This window comes from Rattus norvegicus, chromosome X (genome assembly GCF_036323735.1).
Source record: "Rattus norvegicus strain BN/NHsdMcwi chromosome X, GRCr8, whole genome shotgun sequence".
Taxonomy (NCBI): domain Eukaryota; kingdom Metazoa; phylum Chordata; class Mammalia; order Rodentia; family Muridae; genus Rattus; species Rattus norvegicus.
In genome coordinates, this window is record NC_086039.1 from 110072359 (window position 1) to 110091595 (window position 19237).

General features: G+C 35.6%; 1 protein-coding gene across 3 annotated transcripts in view; it reads left to right on the forward strand.

Annotated features, from left to right (window-relative positions):
* Window positions 1–19237, forward strand: part of Col4a5 (collagen type IV alpha 5 chain) — a 203964-nt gene that overhangs the window by 165108 nt on the left and 19619 nt on the right. The window contains exons 37-43 of one of the 3 annotated variants that reach the window (NM_001426996.1): window positions 2785–2911; window positions 7698–7778; window positions 8498–8596; window positions 10122–10172; window positions 11459–11644; window positions 13304–13312; window positions 17056–17064. In NM_001426996.1, the coding sequence (NP_001413925.1) occupies window positions 2785–2911; window positions 7698–7778; window positions 8498–8596; window positions 10122–10172; window positions 11459–11644; window positions 13304–13312; window positions 17056–17064 (562 nt within the window). Of the gene's footprint in view, window positions 1–2784; window positions 2912–7697; window positions 7779–8497; window positions 8597–10121; window positions 10173–11458; window positions 11645–13303; window positions 18982–19237 lie in introns of those variants that run through there. The other 2 variants (XM_063280126.1, XM_006257313.3) reach the window with 2 other exon arrangements.

Consider the following 19237-nt stretch of genomic DNA (forward strand, 5'->3'; position numbering starts at 1 on the left):
ACACTGAGATTTATTCATTTTGTTCACCATGCAGTGTTACAAAACATGTAAATTTGTTTCAGCTACCTGGCACTGACTGCATAGTTGCCCAAACCCTCTGCTGGTCTCTTCTGTTTCTTTTCCATAATCTCTAGTAACCAGATTCTACTCAGAGCTTATCTTTCTCTGATTTCAATGAGCATAACCTTCCCTGGCTCCATCCATGTTGTCATAAGTGACTCGCTATTTTAGAGCTTACTCTAAAATTTACTGCCCAGCATCTCCTTTATCCATTTGTCTGTTGGTGGACACACGTTCTGGTTATTTTGAATAGAGCTGTGGTAAGCATAGGAGTGAGGGTATTTTGGGGGGGGGTACATAGCTGAGAGCAGGCCCCTGGATGGTATAGAACCTTGCTTGGCCATCTTTCATTACCTTTCTCAGTCTAAGGTAGAAGTGGAATGTTTTCTCTGTGGTAGTAGCCATCATCTATGTGTGTGGTTAGAGCACTAAAAATGCATCACCTGATAAGGACTACAGCTTCCAACTGAGGGCTACCACTGTATGGTTAATGTTACCACTCAGAAGAACATGGGTTTTGTCCTATTCAATCAAAAATTTTCCAGTTATTGTTTTTGTTTTTCCTACTAACATTGCTTCTTCAATTTTAAGAATTCAGGCAAAAAGGCAAAGATGAGCTTTCCTGTTAACTTTGATATTATCTATAAAATAAGACATGTCTTGAGATGTAGATTTAGCTGGAAGATAAGATGCTAATATTGCTAAGACATGGTGACGACTACCTTTGGTCAACATACTTAGCTAGCCAGTATGAATTTTATCAAGAGAAAAGGTATTAAATGGAGTTCCTATTCTGCACAAACCAGATGTGACACAACACAGTGACCTTACAAACAGTCCTAATATCAGTCTTCTGTAAGTTTGCTATGCTTCATTTTCAAAAACCACATCAAAGCTGGTAGAATGAATGCAAAAATGTGGAGCTTGAATGTATTCAAGTCACTCGTAGCTTGGCTGAAAACAGAAATTGACTTGAATTTTGTTTTCCTATGGAAATGCATGAGACTCCTGGTCTGATCTTTTGATTTTCTCAATCCTCTCCTCCTTATTCCTTAAAGCTTATCCTTTCTGAAACTCATACTTTCCCCAGTGAATATTAGATAAAGCATAAGCTAGTAAATTTAATGCATTTCAGAAATCTTTATGAAGTATTTAAAATTTACTTGCCAGCAGGGTAATAAAAATTGTGTTAAAGGACAGAGGTAATACAGCTTAGAGACTGGTATTATTTGTAGAATTGAACATACTTTACTTATCATAAATAGAAATGGGTTGGGTACCTTACAGGTTTGCCCCTAACTAAATATTAGAATATCTTTTTATGTTTTATTTGGGTATATATATTTAATTCATTCATAAATAGTTAAGGCCAGGCTAGGACAAAGCTCCATGATAGAGCACTTAGATTATCTGCATATACATCTACTGTGAAACCAATTCTAGCAAAGTTATTACTCGATACCTATTTGGTGCCCCCAAAATATGCCATATGTTTGATTCATAAAGGTTCAGAAAACAATACATACATGCTCGGTCCAACATTATTAACGGTCAAGAAAAAAGTAAGGAAATGGATCACTAATTAAAAAACTATTACCATACTATAGAATACAAGTGTTTCAAATGGCAAATCTTATTCACCCAAACAAGTATAAGAAGGAGACATTCTCTAAACAATATTGAACACTTACTGTGCTATTGAGGAAGCTATGATTGTCATGAGCAAAGCAGTGAGTACTGGGGTCAACATTTATGATAGTGGTACACTGCTGGCATCAGTATTGAGGAAAACTTTTAAAACTCTTAAAGCGGGCAGGGGTTCTAAAGTCTATGCTGCAAGAAATATAATGCAAATATTCATTGAGGAAAAATAGCAATATGTGTATAGCCTATGGCCACAAATACATTTTGAATGAAATTAAATTTATAATTTATATATGAAACTGTCACAGTCATGAAGGAATATGATTCTAACTATCACATGTGTATCCAGCCTTTTGACATTCTATCTATAAAGTTCATGGTCAAGAACAATAAAATGAAATTTCCAAAAGATAGAAAGGTCTTATAATGCTTATGTGTTTTTTTTATTTTGAATTGAGCTACATTCATAGCTATTTTTGGCTACATGCCCCCCATGATCCACATAGATTGCTTGTCAAGAATGATTTCATGAAAGATACAGATTATTAGATGCCCACTGAAGAACTGGTAAGATGAAAAACAACAGGTTTTTTTCAATAGAACCTAGTGTAGTTACTGGCTTAGAATAAGCATTAACATTGCATTAAAGAACATTTTGGTGAGTACTACAAGTTCTAAAGTCAAAATTCAGATTCTACCACTTGCTAACAGCATCGCTATAGCATTCACATGGCAATGCTATTTTCCTGATAGCTTTGGTAAGGATTAGTGAGACTGATATAGCCACATAGCACAGGAATAGCCTGAGCTCTGGAATCTGATAGACTTCAGTCCAAATCTTAATTCAGCTACTTACTAAAGGCCTCCGGCTCTTGACTTCTCTGAGATTTGGCCATGTCATTTATCAGTGGAGATGACAGATGCATCTCACCAAACTGCTGTGATAATTACTGGAAGCAATTTGTATAAAACACTCAGGAGAATTTCTAGCACATAGTAAAAGCCTTATAAATAATAGTCTGTTGTTTTACAATCAACGTCATCAAGAGACTTTGGTTTTGTCTTTATTTATGTTTTCAGGGTGAACCTGGTCTGCCTGGATATCCAGGAAACCCAGGTATCAAAGGTTCTATGGGCGAGGCTGGTCTGCCTGGCTTACCAGGAAGCCCTGGAGCAAAAGGTCAACCCGGCCTGCCCGGATTCCCAGGTAGGTGTTCCTTTCCTTTCTTTTCTACTCTAATTAGTATTGGAAGCAACCTCTTCTTTGATAGACTAGTGTCCTGTACTGGCTAGCAGCATAACATCAAGGTAGAATGTTAACCTTTTATCTGCTCACATACCTATTTATTTAAAATGAGAATGAGAGAATGAGTGTTGTTGACTCAGCAGGACAATACCCTGTGGGCAGAGACAGTTGTTTGGTGGAGCCTTTACTATTTTTGCATGTGATCATGTACTCTTGCCTGCTGCTGATTCTCTATAGGCATGCAGCTGGAAGCTGTTGGTAGAACAATTCCAGTGTTCATACAGAGGACAAGAACTGAGTCATTCATGCAAAGAGACTTAGCACGGTAGTCCAGTAGATTGCTTTATCTCTTGCTTCATGGCTTCTGTGTAATATTAGTTTGGCTTCCAAATTTCACAGTGGCATGGATAGGTCTTTAGTTATTTTTCTCTTAACCTTTAAATGGAAGTATAACATATGTAGAAAAAAGTACGCAAGTATTCTGGTCTGTGAATAAGTTTATACTTGTACATATATATAGACTTAAGAGTCCACCAAACAAACCAATTTCAAACATTTTCTTTTACCCTCATCACTCTTGCCAGACTACCCTCCCAATACCTTCTACTCCCTGCATTAGTTCCATAGAGTATTAAATTCTTTTGGAAGCATCTTTAAATATTTGTCACATTTTAAATTTGTGGAGTAAACTAGTTGAGCTATTTTAAAGGGAAATTTTAATGTCACCTTCATAGTATTTTTGAAGAACCAGGGCTTTACAAAATGGATTGTTTAGCGACTACCTCAAAAATGTAACAAAACGTAAACAAAATTTTGACTTGCTGGTGTCTAGAAACTTCAGCAACAGCTCATTTGTGATCTTCCCCTGTGTATTTAAGAAGGAAGAAAGATTGTGGATTCATTTCATAAAAGAAATCATTGTGGGGACCGGAGAGATGGCTCAGTGGTTAAGAACACTGACTGCTCTTCCAGAGGTCCTGAGTTCAATTCCCAGCAACCGCATGGCAGCAAACAGCATTCTATACAGGGATCTAATGCCCTCTTCTGGTGTGTCTGAAGACAGCTACAGTTTATACTCATACATAAAATAATTCTTTTTAAAAAGAAATCATTGTATAGAATTTTTGTGTACTAATTTTTAAATAATTTTAGTTCTTTTAATCTCAGCTCCAAAGCTGTTGTTTGCTAACTCTAAAATGGGTGTTTTAAAAGATTTGTGGTTTTTTTCAAGAAGTTGTTCACTTTTTGTCATGAACTCTCAAAATATAATGCTTTTTCATCAAATATTTAAAGACTTACGGTCTTACAAACCATAAATGAAAAGTGGTAATATGACATATAATTACTTAAAACTGAGTCATTATATATAATATATACATATGTATGTATATATAATGAGATAAGCTACAACTCCTTTGTGTTTATTTTTTTTCCATGTAAACACCAAAGGAGGTTGTAGATTATCTCATTCTCAAAATGCACGGGACCTTTCCTTTAATACACTGAACTGTGGCTTGGAATATGTTCAATGAGTCTACTCCAAATTCTCATGAAGAAACTGTTAACACCAGAAGGATCAAGCATACATAGGGACCACACTTCCTAAGCCTCCCCAAATAGTATCAAGTCGGGGTTAAGAACTCAAATTCTCAAGCCTTCAGAGGAGATTCACATTGAGATCACTGTTCTAGGAGTTGCTGAAAAGCTAGAGAAGCAACTCAGTGGTAGAGCACCTGCTATGCTCATTCAAACTATCACATTCACTGAATGTTATAGATGCTATGTATAGGGATTCCAGATTCTCTTAAATTTCTTTGTAAAAATGTTGACTATTATATCAAGTCATTCATTTCCTGAGAATCAACTTGATCTTATATTGTTGGAATTTAGGCTTTATTACATTGGGCAATTTTCATTGTCCTTAGCCTTAAGTGTAGCTCCTAGACCTGTATATGGGCTTTCCTTTTAATTTGTGCTGATTGTGGAGCTATTTCCTTTGAAATATTATATGTAATGTTTTCATCTATGAAAATATATTGCCAGTACAATTTGCTGTCATTCATTAGAAATTTTTATTGTCCCTTTATTATTCAATTATATCATTGATTTCTAAGGTGCACCCCCCATGAATATGTGCAGTTCCTTGTTTTTGAATCAAAGACTAATCTAGGTCCTGATGGAGGGTGACATCGAAAATAGAAAACTCTCAAACTGATTTATTTTAATATAAAAACATGCTCTGCGTGTCTCATATAGTCATGTAAGCTCTTTAGATTTATTTGATCTCATGTATGTGAGTTTTTTCCCTGTATATATTTATATTCACTAGATATGTTACTTGTACCTGTTCAGGTTAAGAAAGGCCATCAGATACCCTGAAACTGGAATTAGGGATGGTTGTGAGCCAGCATGTGAGTGCTGGAAATCAAACCCAGACCCCCGACACGAGCAACAACTGCTCTCAACTGTTGAGCCATCTCTCCAGCCCTCAAATAAGCTGTCTAAAAGCAGAGCATTTCCTCCAATTCATGGCAGAAGGCAAATCAGAGCGAGTCCAAATGTACGAGATTTCAGACAGGATCTCCCTTACTCAGATGGAAAAGATCTGGAGGGGGTGAATGGGAGGAGCCTGCAAAAGAATGATTTTCACCAAAAATCGTCCAAAGAAATGCCAACTTGAGTTCTGTAATCACAAGACACCTAATTTGAGTAGGCTCGAATTTGATCTTTCTTTGAAGTTTCCAAATAAGAACTGAGCCACACAGATACAGATTCGTTTATCTGAATCACTAAACAGAAGACTTGCCCCAGCTTTGCCTGCACTATTTCCTATAGAGACTGAGTAAAGATTGGCACGACTGTTTTGGTGTAATCTCTTGTAAAACAATAGAAAATGAAAACACTGCTCTTCTAGCTAGACTTCATTTTTTTCTCCACTCCGAATGCTGACTGCTCGTGTTCACTTTCATATGTTTTTGAGAGCTTTTTAAAAATTGTTTGAAAGCAAGAGACCCTTGTATGTTTATACAATCTTAGATGGCCTCTAGTACCTCTAGTATTTAAGGGTATGTTTAATGAAATGTTTGTACTGTCTGTTCATTGAAAATAATATAACATTCTGTAAGAAAATTTAAATACCTAAATAAATGAAAATAATTATATTATTTGATAATTATATTAAATGAAAATAAGTATATTATGAATATTATGATACATATAGCATATTCATGGAATAGAAATGTTTTAATTTGAGTTGTCACAAGAGTGGCCCATCAATTCAAAGTGATTCCAGTTCATAACCCAAACAATTCAAAAACAGGGGCTAGTGCATTCTCTCATAGGTTAAGAGAACTGATTGCTCTTGTAGCAGACCCATGCCAATATTTATCACCTGCATATTGGCTCATAACCCTCAGTTACTCTAGTTCGGAGCCATTTGACAGTTTTTTTTTTTACTTTACAGAGCAATAGGCACTCATGTAGTACACACACACACACACACACACACACACACACACACACACTACAGGCAAACACTCATACACATAAAATAAGTCAAAAAATAGAAAGAGAATATTAAAAACTAATTCTAAAGTGGAAAGGGGATTGAATATTCAAAATAGTATGGAGAAAGGAAACCCTTCACTGAAAAAGCTTTGTGAGTGTGCTTGCACTTGCTGATCTCCAGGTGTGTGACTGAGGTGGTATGCTACTTGCATAAAGATTAGTAAGTTAGTAATATAAGAGAACATAGAAAAAGATACATGTTATGCAATAAAATGACCTGAATAAAGTTTCTTTACCATTCACTTATGGAAAGTAAAGGCTACTTAAAGAAGGTTGCTTAGTGTTTTCACTGTGAGCCAATCCTTTAATAGCTGAGCCATCTCTCTGGACATCACTGAAGTTTTCTTAAAATACAAAAGACAATAACGTCAAAAGAAAATAATTGAAAGATTTAATTTAAGTAAAATGTAAAACGCTTCTTATCAAAGGAAGCTATTACAAAAAAAAGAGGACATCTAAAGATTAAAAACTATTGACATATGTGACAGGGAGGAATCTGGCAAATATAAATAACTCCTATAACTCAATATGAAGAAATATAATCCAATTTTTGAAAATGAGAAAAATATTGAACTGATATTTCACAAAATAATATATGCTGATGGCCAGTCAGTACATGAAAAGGTGAGCAATGTCATAAACTATGGAAATCAACACATTAAAATCACATGGTTAACTCTGTGGATGTTGTTTTTTAAAAACAATTGATATTACAACATATATTGTGCATAGATCTGAGCAACTGGCTATCTCATACATTGCTCTTTTAAATCTGAAATAGTATCTCACTAATTTTTTAACAAAACACAAAACAAATCTTAGTCTGACCTAGAAATTCCACTCTTGGCAATGCAAAACATCCATAGCCACTTTATTAATTATACCTAAACCTTGGCAACAAAATCATGTCCAACAACAGATGATTGTATTTAAAACCAAGTGTTGAATGGAATACTAAAAACTTTGTTACCAGTACAGTATCATTGGAATTATATTTATATTTATGAACATATCAATTCCTGTCAAATTATTTTGAAATGATCCAGCAAACATCAGCATGTTTTGGATTCACTTTTGGTCTTTATTATTATTTCAATACTAATTCTCTAAATTTAAGCTTGAATTATAGCTCATAAAGGAATTTACTTTTTTAATTCTCAAACGGAGGCTTTTATTCTAGGAACACCAGGGCTTCCTGGACCAAAGGGTATGAATGGTCCTCCTGGTAACCCTGGCCTTCCAGGAGAACCTGGTCCTGTAGGTAAGTATGAAGACAGACAGTGTTGCTGTTCTGTAAGACTAAGGTTTTTCATAGTCAAATCTGTTCTTTGCTCTGAAGAAGAAAAATGGTGCTCATTCACTTATCACTTCATATTGGGCATGAACTGAATAAATTTCATTTTAAGATTACCAAAATTTATCTCTAGTAAGCATTATTGTTCAGGCTCACATTTGCTGGGGAGGGTAATTCTCCCTTTGAAGGCTAAGTTGTAGCAATAATTTTGTGTATTGACTTTTAAGTAATTCCCCTGTCTTGGCCCATACCTGTAAAGCACCTCGTCGCTCCTTACACCTTTCCTCTTGACTATTCTGAAATTATACTAAAATGAGTTATATTATTATTTATGCTCATCATCACCTTGGTTTATTCTTTGTTCTGTAAGATTTAGAGGAGCCTTTCAGAAGCTCTTGTTTCTTTGAGGTTTCAGATTTTTGTCTGTTTTTATGGGGGGTGTGCATGGAGGCTATAGGTGTCAGTATGTTGGAGCTGGAATTACAGGGGGGTTATGAGCTACCTGATGTGGATTCTGGGACTCGAATCCTCTGGAAGAACTACCTGTGCTCTTTTAACAACTGAGCCATCTCTCCAGCCCACTTTGTTACTTTTAGGGAGAATTCTTTGGAGCTTTCATAGGAAGACTAGAGACGAATGTGGAAGGAAGCTGAAAGGGTCAGGATAACTGGAATGCTTTTCTTTAGGTGGTGGAGGGCGTCCTGGACCACCAGGACCTCCTGGTGAAAAAGGCAAGCCAGGTCAAGATGGCATTCCTGGACCAGCAGGACAAAAGGGAGAACCAGGTACTAGAGACTTTGTTTCATTTTCTTTTTAATTTTCTAATTTCCTCATGGCCTTCTTTGGTCCTTTTAAAACTATAGTAAAACTCTGCCTTCCTTTTACTTTTCTACGGTTCCCCTTCCTAATTCTTTAATGGCATCCAAAAGATAGTAGCTCATGTTTGTTGAATAAGTTGCTTTTGTCTGAACAAGTTATTTATATTGTCCACTTCCTTTTTCAAGAACTGACCCAGCCATTTCCAAGTGTTTCTTTCATTGTTCAACCTGTTTTTGTTCAACCTGTAATTTATTTATGCATTTCATCTATGTACAAAGTATTTCTGCGGGTCATCACATATACAGCTTGTGCGTGTGTGTGCGTGTGTGTGTTCTTTTCAAAATGACTGCAGACTGACTAAAGGTTATCAGTCTTAGTGGAAAGCATCTTTACCCACTGAGCCATCCTGCCAGCTCTGTAGCTTCCTTTCTAGAATAACTGATAAATATCAATTATATAGTGATAACATAAGGAATAATCCTATACCAATCTCCAAATAAGTTTGTTTTCTATGTGTCTGAGTGTTTTGCCTGCGTGTATGTATGAATACCGTGTGCTTGCCTGGTGAACTCAGAGGCCAGAAGAAGGTGTCAGATGCCCTGGAACTGGTTCTGAAGCAGCGTGTGGCTTTAGAGAGCTAAACCCAGATCCTCTGCAAGAGCAGCTGAGCTGAAACTCCGATCCCTATAGTTTGCTTATATTGCAACCCTTCTATGTTAGAAGTGGTCTTCTGGAGAAGAGCATTAACTCAGTGGTAACACATGTTTCCGGTTTGTGCAAGCCCTGGGTCTGTCCAAGAAAAGAATACGTGGGGAGGACAGGGGAAAATGAATGGAGTGAGAACAGGGTTAAGGAGAGAGGGGACTAAAAATAAGTCAATCTTCAGCATGTTTGATATAACATATAAGAGTTATTAGATAGGTGAATGCCAGCAGCAAACCACTGAACTGAGAACAGGACCCCCGTTGAAGGAATCAGAGAAAGAACTGGAAGAGCTTGAAGGGGCTCGAGACCCCATATGAACAACAATGTCAAGCAACCAGAGCTTCCAGGGACTAAGCCACTACCTAAAGACTATACATGGACTGACCCTGGACTCTGACCTCATAGGTAGCAATGAATATCCTAGTAAGAGCACCAGTGGAAGGGGAAGCCCTAGGTCCTGCTAAGACTGAACCCCCAGTGAACTAGATTGTTGGGGGGAGGGCGGCAATGGGGGGAGGATGGGGAGAGGAACACCCATAAGGAAGGGGAGGGGGAGGGGTTAGGGGGATGTTGGCCTGGAAACCGGGAAAGGGAATAACAATCGAAATGTAAATAAGAAATACTCAAGTTAATAAAGATTTAAAAAATGGAAATTAAGCAATGTTAACAAAGATGAAAGTAAATACAAAGATATTCACTCTGTTAAAAAAAAGAGTTATTAGAAGAAACCTCAACAATCAGCCATTATTATCTATTTGATTTTTTTTTTTTTTTTTACATTAACAGGTCAACCAGGCTTTGGAATCCCAGGACCTCCTGGACTCCCAGGACTTTCTGGTAAACCTTAACAAAACAAGTTATATTTACCGGTAAAATGAAAATATTCTCCAGTTCATTTATTTCTCTGCCTCTACCCTTTACTATTACATCTGAATTTTTTTAAAAAAACATAAAGTTTGACTTACTTTTATGGTACTCTTATTCCTTGCTAATGGCCTATGTTAGGAAGAAAAGGCATCCTTTTAGAAAATTCAATAAATAGCTTTTCATTCATACTATAAATACTAAGAACATGATACAGAAAACAGGAGAAAATTGCGGAAAATTTAGAAGCTTTCGTTTGTCCAGAAAAATCACTCTTCTCTCTCTGCAAAAGCAGTATCAGAGTAGCATATGAGGCACGTCTATATAAATACATACCAAGAGTAAAAATGTTTCTTGAAAACTCATCCATGAGCTATACATGATGACGTACACCTGAGACTGAAGCAAGAGGGTTAAATAGTCTATGGATCCCTGGGCCTGGGCTATCCAGAATTCCCAGGTGTGTGTGGGGTTACATATGTGTGGATACATATCTATCTTCCCTCTTCAGTATGTGATCTTTTTTTTCCTTTTTTCCGGAGCTGGGGACCGAACCCAGGGCCTTGCGCTTGCTAGGCAAGCGCTCTACCACTGAGCTAAATCCCCAACCCCCAGTATGTGATCTTAAAATAAGTTGTGAACACTTAACTTGGATCTGAGTAACTACAGATATGCATGTTGATACCTTGAAATGATCATTGTCAGCTCTATAGAAGCTTTTCTCAAACAAAAATTCAATCTCCTACAATTTCCAGTATCCTTTTCATGAACGTTTAATATGCCACTGTTTTATGGCTCATAAGTATTAGTGTTTTATAATAAAATTTCAAGAGCAGTTTGTCTAGATTGTGATTATAAACTTTTAGTATCATGGTCTGAATTTAATAGGAATCATTGAGTTTCACTAGTCTCAAAATTAGACCAAAAGCTTTGATAGTTGTCTTCATCTTGAACTCATTCTTGAAGACATTTTTACGCTTTTTGTATTTGGTCTATCTTTTTCCCTCATAACTCCTGGTCATGTTTTCATTGCTCTGTATCCTAATACAAATGATGCCAGCATTATTTCTCCATTGCTCATAAGTACTTCTGATGACAGTTACATGTGTTTAATAAAGAGAATAGATTTTGTGTGTTTGAAGTAAATTTACCCTAGTGAATTTTATTAGCTTACCAAATAACTTTAGGGTTAAAGGCGAGCTAATAATTCAGCATTCAGTATTATTGAATGTATCCCTAATTTTGCTTTACTTCTACAGGTCAAAAGGGTGATGGAGGAGCCCCTGGCCTTCCAGGAAATCCTGGCCTTCCAGGTTCAAAGGGTGAACCAGGCTTTCAGGGATTCCCTGGTATGCCAGGTCCCCCAGGTCCCCCTGGTTCTCCTGGCCCATCTTTGGAAGGTCCCAAAGGAAACCCTGGGCCTCAAGGCCCTCCTGGGAGACCAGGTATGATTGTGTGTGGTACAAGAAATGGTCCATTTACCAGTTCAGTTAGTTAATTTTGCTGGCAGGTTATTCAATCTTTAAGAGTTTAGAATTTGTCACATGAAAACTTCTTTTAATAAAATAGCTTGGTTCATACCTAGCTTATTCCAAAATATACATTCTTTTCAGCAATGCATATGTTATTTACTTAGAGTTCATCTTAAATGGAAAAAGGGGAAACGTTGAGGTTTTCTTACTATTGTTATTAAAGATAACCTGGCATCAAAATGCAACCTGCACCTTTTTTAATGTATGCTTCTCGGCATGTCACCACAGAAATCATTCTAGAGATCACCAAATACATGCTTGTGTTCCATATCAGAAGCTGTTGCTATGGTTCTGTCACATGATCAGCAAATGTCACTAGGCACAGTTAAAGAAACAACAACTTGATCTCTAGGAGCTAGGCAATCACATTTGTCTGCAGCATCACAGCATGGTCAAATTGGCTCACAGTCTCTTCAAACCTCGTGTCTGCCCCTCCCCTTTCCTGTGCTCACTCCTCAGTAGTTCAACTTTGCATCCAAGGTTCACATCTCATTTTGTACCTCTGCTGTGCCATTCCATTCTGCTAATTGGGCAATGCTCGTTCTCACCCCAGGTTAATGTTGCTGAGTTCAATCACTGTTGAGAGCTTATTAAGACATTCGAGGTACTTAATATTTTATTTTTTTGGGTAACTGAAAATTTGGCCTTTATTGTTTTTTTAAAGGAGAGAAATTTGAGATAGAAAGAAACAAATCAATAATCTTTCATCGTTCAAATATTCTTAATTCATTTCTAAAGTGTACCACAAAACTAGAAAATATATTTAAATGGCAAGAATTGGACTTGGTTTTGCTAATATGTGCCCTAAAACCATGAACTAAACAGAACGTCCTGCATTCAGAGCATCATTTTCAAAGTCAGATGTAAGGTGATCTGACTTAACTGTTTCTGAAGGGTGTTGTTTTTTTCTTTGTTTACAATTGAAGAAAACCAGGAGGGAAAAAACTCAGCCACCTTAACTGTCTCGCATGTGATGTAAAGAACTGAAGCCAGTATCTTGCTTTGTTTGCATGTCATAATTCAAATAAACCAAACTATTATTCTTTTACATCCTAATTAGTGTTGTGATTATTTGTGACGAGGAATGGAGCTCTCAGGTGAACATTTCTTTAAAATAATAACAGAAAAGCAGTAGTCACAAACACGCTTTTGCAATCACTATTTTTAAAGACTAATCAAAGTACTCCAAAGAAGAATGCACATCAAGTGAATGTTTGATTTCTTGATTTGTTTATAAGCTGCAGATATAAATTAAAGTGTTAAATCAGTTTTTCTTAGAGTCAAATGTTCTGAATTTGAGCTCATAACAAAGAACATCATAAAAATGATTTTTGTACTTTCAAACTATAACACGTGTACAGTTTTTATTTTAACATTAATGCTAAGTAGAGATAGTTTGGTTTATATAAGATGCATGAACATGGACTTTCAGAGAGTTCTATCATTAAACTCAACTTTAACTTGAGAGTATTTAGTATAATGCTGTAGTTTCTTGATGTTTCTAACAGTTTTGATATTTTCCTTTTTGTTAACGATGACATTGGGTCTTGGTGAACTTCCATCCCTACCCAGGTCCTCCAGGTTAGCTCTTTAACTCCAAAGTAGTAACTGCATGAAATTTGAAATTGTGCCTGTGCATTTATGTACATATTATATATGTGTGTATATACACATATGTGCCTGTTTATCAATGTGTGTGTGTGTGTGTGTTTAATGCTTTCAAGTTTTTAAATATATTTTAAGAGCATATGCCAATTCAGTTTTTAAATAGTGGCCTGGACCCAAGTTGTCAGAGTATTGTACTGCCAAGTATTTCTCTTGGAATGATTCCACATTATCCAATTAGGGAGATTAACTAAATGAAATACTTGAAAATTAATACTTCTGTGTCATTTTTAATTGAAATTTTAAAGTACTCAATTTTGTGAAAGTATGCTTTCTCTTTGTTAGAATGTATTTTTATTATTGCCTTAAATTTTTATTCAATGAAATTAAACTTATTCAGAAAAGCATTTTAATAATAAATAATATGGATTATCAGATTCTGTAGATGATGCAGTCCTTGATTCACTAATGGGGAGACCTTTTTTCTTTAAATGAACTAAATATTTACTATAGTTTGTAGAGGGGGAACCCATGAATCCCTATGTCAATTGATTTCTTGATTTATTTCTACCACACCAACCCATGCACATGAATATTATTCATACATGCACACATATGCAAAGTGTTGTATGTATAAGAATTATTAGGAAATTTCTTAAGATGCAAACTCTGAAGACAAATTTCATCAAGACAACTATGGTAGAGGAGACCCCATTATAACAGAGACAAGGAAATAAGCCAGCTCCCAATAAAACAAGAACAAAGACTTCCAGGGACCGAAAGAGAAAGTTATTGACTGAAACTTACTAAGAGGTGCTTAAAAGCAGGAGGAGTCCTTTTTTATTGGATTATTTTTTATTTACATTTTAAATGTTATTCCCTTTCCTGGTTTCCTGTCCATAAACCCCCATCCCCTCCCCCTCCCCTTCTTCTATATGGGTATTCCCCTCCCCATCTACCTCACTTCCACCCCACCCCCGACATTCCCCCACACTGGGATTCCAACCTTGGCATGACCAAGGGCTTCTCCTCACAGGAGGAGTCTTAAACTGACTTCATGTGATTCTCACTAAAGGCAAGCCAAGGACTTAAGACATCAGAGTAAGGAATGAGGAACTCGATCAGATGCTAACTAACTATTGGAGATTTAGAGGTTGAAAGGTACTAAACTGATTTGGTTAGATTTTGTCTGTAACTGGCCTTGGTATGCAAAAAAGGGGGAGGAGTATGCTAGAGTGAGACCTAGAAAGAAGTCTCACAGATGCTGGTTTAATGTTTGGTCAAAGAGAGGGTCATTATTGACACAGGAACACTGAGAACGAAAATTATTAAGGTTGTGACTTAAAGTCATGCATACTCTTAGGGACTGAGTGGGACTCCCCATTACTCAAGATAAATGTCTCTTCTACTAGTAGCACCCTATAATTTTTGCACAAAACTTTAATGTTTATGATCTGATCTCTTGATAAGTTTTTGGAGCAAAACTGCTTTTATCGTGTTAGCAGTCTTATAGCTAGCTAGATCTTAGCTCCAGTTTCTCCTCCTCCTCTTCTTCTGACTCCTCTTCCTCCTCCTCTTTCCCCTATTCCTCTTCTCCTTCTACTCCCTCTCCTCCTCTTCTTCCTCTCCTCCACCTCCTACTTCTCCCTCTTCATCTCCTTCTCCACCTCCTTCTTTCTCTTCTACTTTTTGTTAACCTCGCATCTCCATCAATCCCTAATAACATTGTCTTACATTCTTCCTCGTGGATGTCCTTGAGTAGATTAAGGCCATGAAAGTGATTTAACTATCAACAAGATAAAGACAAGATGAGGGGGTACTTTGAAGCAATTTTCACTGTTATTCTGTCTAACTTGCCTAGAATTCTGCTGCCTTGATCATTGCTAGACTGGACTGCTAGATAAGTTTTTGTTTTGTTTTATTCTTGCAATACAAGAATGTATTTGCATAAAAAAGAGCAAAATAGCCCCAACACGTTTAAAGTCAATTGAACAACTTGCCATTTGTTAAACATGATCAAATTGTAGTTATTTAAACCTTGCCTCTGTGATTTTACAATAGGTAAAGAGAGCAACTTTGAGTGGAAATTAGAATTAAAATATACCAGTTGACTCTATAACCTACCTTCAGTTTCTTTTTCAGTTAAATTTAAGTACATGATTTGAAAATTAGTAGATGAGGCCTGATACATAAAATTGACTTGGCATAAAACTCATTAATATGCAGACCTTTAGAAATTAAACTCTTAGAAATTTTGCTATGATATGGTACAAAGTTTCCCATACAGATGAATCATTAAAATGTCTCATATCAATAAAATATCTTTCTGAATATTTTTATTATTGGATCATTTTAAAGCTAATATTCATAGAACATATCTTCACTTTGAATTATGCTAAGAAGCATTTCTAATCTAGTTAATTGGGTGTCCAGACTGGAAGTCATTGGCTAATTTGTTGTATGTGGTTTGGAGACAATTTACATAAACTGAAATATATTATTGTAAGTTTCCAATTCACAAATGCTCCTAAATTTTTGGTTTTAATCATCATTGTGTTCTTTTAGCATCTTACACATAGCAGACAGTGGTTCTACATTTCGAAACTTGACTTTGATCCTTATATAAACGGGCAAGGCAGGGCAGTATAGCAAAGACTGTCTTCATTACATTCAGAGAGATTGAATTGTCCACGGTTACATAGTTACTAAGAAGCAGGGTCAAGAAGTCCCAAGGTCTTTTACTCAATGGTCGACCACCACTTCATTCTCTTTGAAATTCAATGTTCATAAATCATAGCAAGAACTCTAAGAAAAGAGAAATTGTGTTTAGAGTTAATTGATACTAACTAAAGAGTGTTCTGTATGTAGACTTTAATATTGTTACATCATGTGTCTTCTTCAAATGATGAATAATCTGATAATAAAGCATAGAATAATACTTTTTTAAAATGTTGTAATACTTAAATGGCTTGCATGCCAGAATATTTTTAAAGTACCCCTTTACCAATAGTCTTCATATCATTGGAAAATTAGAATATTTATTTCTAAGTTCAATAGCTCTTTATGCTTAACTCCTAATTTATTATGAAAAATTAAAATATGACCATATAAAAGGTATTCAAATAAGGCAAACAAAAGCAAAAGTAGTAATGGTGTGTGTGTGTACCCTGGTTTTATTTTTCCATTGAGTCACAGGTGAGCTTTCTAATTATATTTTTGCCTATGAGGCTTGGAAAGTTGACTCTTCCTATCATATTGGTTCACTCTGAACATCAAAATACATTTTTACTTCATCTTTCTGTTAAAGGTGGCATAGATTTAAATATTTTTCACAGTTACTACTTTGTTAAAGAAAATGAAGACTTTTGGTGAAATGGTACTATCTTGCTAACTTGAATGTTTTGAGAAGCTAATGTTTAGAAATGTCCATTAGTAATGTTAACACAGTCTCTTTAATAGATCCTCCATCCTATTAATGGCCAACAACTTATTCTATGGAATAGTCTCTATTTTTAAAAGATTTAGTTCTCTATATTTCTGGATCAGTCTGTTTGCCTCTTGATTGTGCTATAGGCATAAGAAATGCATACAAAGAGAATTACTGTTCAACTTGATCTATAATGTGAACCACTTCTAACTCATAATCTTATTTTGTACTGTGTGATGTCTGATACTGCTAACATCGATCTTTGGGCTTTGGTGAACTCTGATCTTCCCAGGTTTTCAAGGTTAGACTCTTCACTGGTCAGTTTTCTCTTTTATTAAATGTTTTATATATGTAATAAGAGAAATGCACTTTATTATTGCAATTCATAAGTCATTGAAAAGTGATGTCATTCTCAAATACTATCGTATTGGGTTTTGACATTTTTGACTTATTTACTATTGAATTTAAAATGATATCAGATTTTTGTGGTCTGATTGTTTGTGATAGATACTTTAATATAAATGCCTGGTAAAACTTAGATAGCCATACAAACACCTTTACATTGTAAGCTGCATCAAGATATTTAGTTAAGCAAGCATCTTGATAATTTCTAATCTCTGGATAGGGATTTTTTCTTGAATTTTTTTGCCCACAGTTGCCCTGATCTGTGTGATCAAAGCTGTTTTCCATAAGAGAGGAAGAAAGCTATTGGATACAGTTAAAATAAAATTCTGTTTTTTACTAGAAGGCTAATTTAATTTTTTGGAGAAGTGCAAATACATGTCTGAGATGACATAAAATTCTCAGTATTTTATTTTAGTTGATAATAGAGCAGTGCCTTTTCCTCAAATGATGCCATACTCTGGAAACTCCAAATAGAGAATGGTGGCATGCAAAGGTTCATTTTCCCTCTCTCATATCTTCCCTCATCATTGTTGTTGGTTTGCTTCAGAGCCTTCAGTTTTAGCTCAACTGTCTAAATTGCTAGCAGACTTCTAGCCGAAATTGTACAAATTACCAAGTTTATTTAGAAAAACTTATTCTAGTGTATTTGAGCTAAGCAGCTGTGGTTTTGTTTTTTTTTCAAGTACAAAGTAACCCCAAACCTTTCTTTACAATTGCGAAAGGAGTTTTCGTGATTGTGATGTCTATTTGCCAAGCCAAGTTGATTGTATGATTTAAGTTGTCTAAATGTCAAAATTAATTGCTGTATTATCACGAACTTGCTTCCTCTTTGTCATAATCAGATAATTAACACATTATGAAACCACTGAAAATTCTTTATACGTTAAAAATGTCACAAGATCCATTCTTATCTTTAATTTTACTACTAATAATTAGTAGTAATTATAACTATAAAAATGCCAACATTTCATGGTTCTTAGGATTGGGTGGGTGCTGAACTAAGCATGTTTCAACAGCTGTTTCACTTAGTCTTTCCAAAAAACAGGTAAAACCCAATGCTATTTTTGTTTCTATTTTATAGAAGAAGAAATTGAAGCTGAAAAGATTAATAATCTTGTTAAAGTCACAGAGCTAATCACTAAAGGAGCTAGGATTCAAACCCAGCATTGTAATTCCAGTATCCAGTGCTTCTAATTACTGTGATATTCAGTCTTGTTAGTGTATTTCCATTGATTTAGAATAATGAAAATTAGGGATGGTCATTAAGGATTGGGTTTTATCTCATGTCAAAAATAAGACCTTTTGTCTACAATAAACACCAGCCTACTGTTTCAAATTCCTACGTATATAGGTTAGGATTCCTTTAAAAATCATACCTGCATAAAAACACTTTTTCTTGAAATATTTTTTTAATTAAGACTTCCATAGGAGAGAAGATATATGTGCTAGCTTGACTTGGGGCTTTGAAATTATTTTCTTAAGACAAAAAAAAATTAATAGCCTCAGCCTCAGCCAGTAAGCACTCTACAAACAGTTAGCATGTTTCCCTACCTTCTTCCAAAAGGCTTGCCCAGTGATAAAGCCACCTGGTTGCTTAAGGGAACTGATATCTTTATTTAGAACGATATGGTAAAATATAGAACAAAATTTGACAAACCCATGGAAATACTTTGAAATAAATTTTATATGTCCTATACTGAAACAATAGATATATGGCATTTAAAACATATCCCATATGCCAAATGTATCACTAAAATGGACTTAAAGTTAGTGTGCTTAACCGTTTTAACTGCTCAATCAGTCATTGCTCAGATGTTAGATGTTTGCCTAGCATACATAGGTCACATGCATGACCCACACAATACAAAAATTGCACAGTAGTAAAAGATAAATGAATATATCTTCTTATAAATAAAGCAGTTGAACTCTTTGAGGTACTGAAAATCTAACCCAGGAGTTTGTCAAATGTTTGATGCTCATCCCTAAGTAGTTTTATTTTAATCTCAGTAAGAGAAATGGCATGAATTCCTCATTGCTCGACAACAGTCATTCTCCAAGTGTTGGTCATG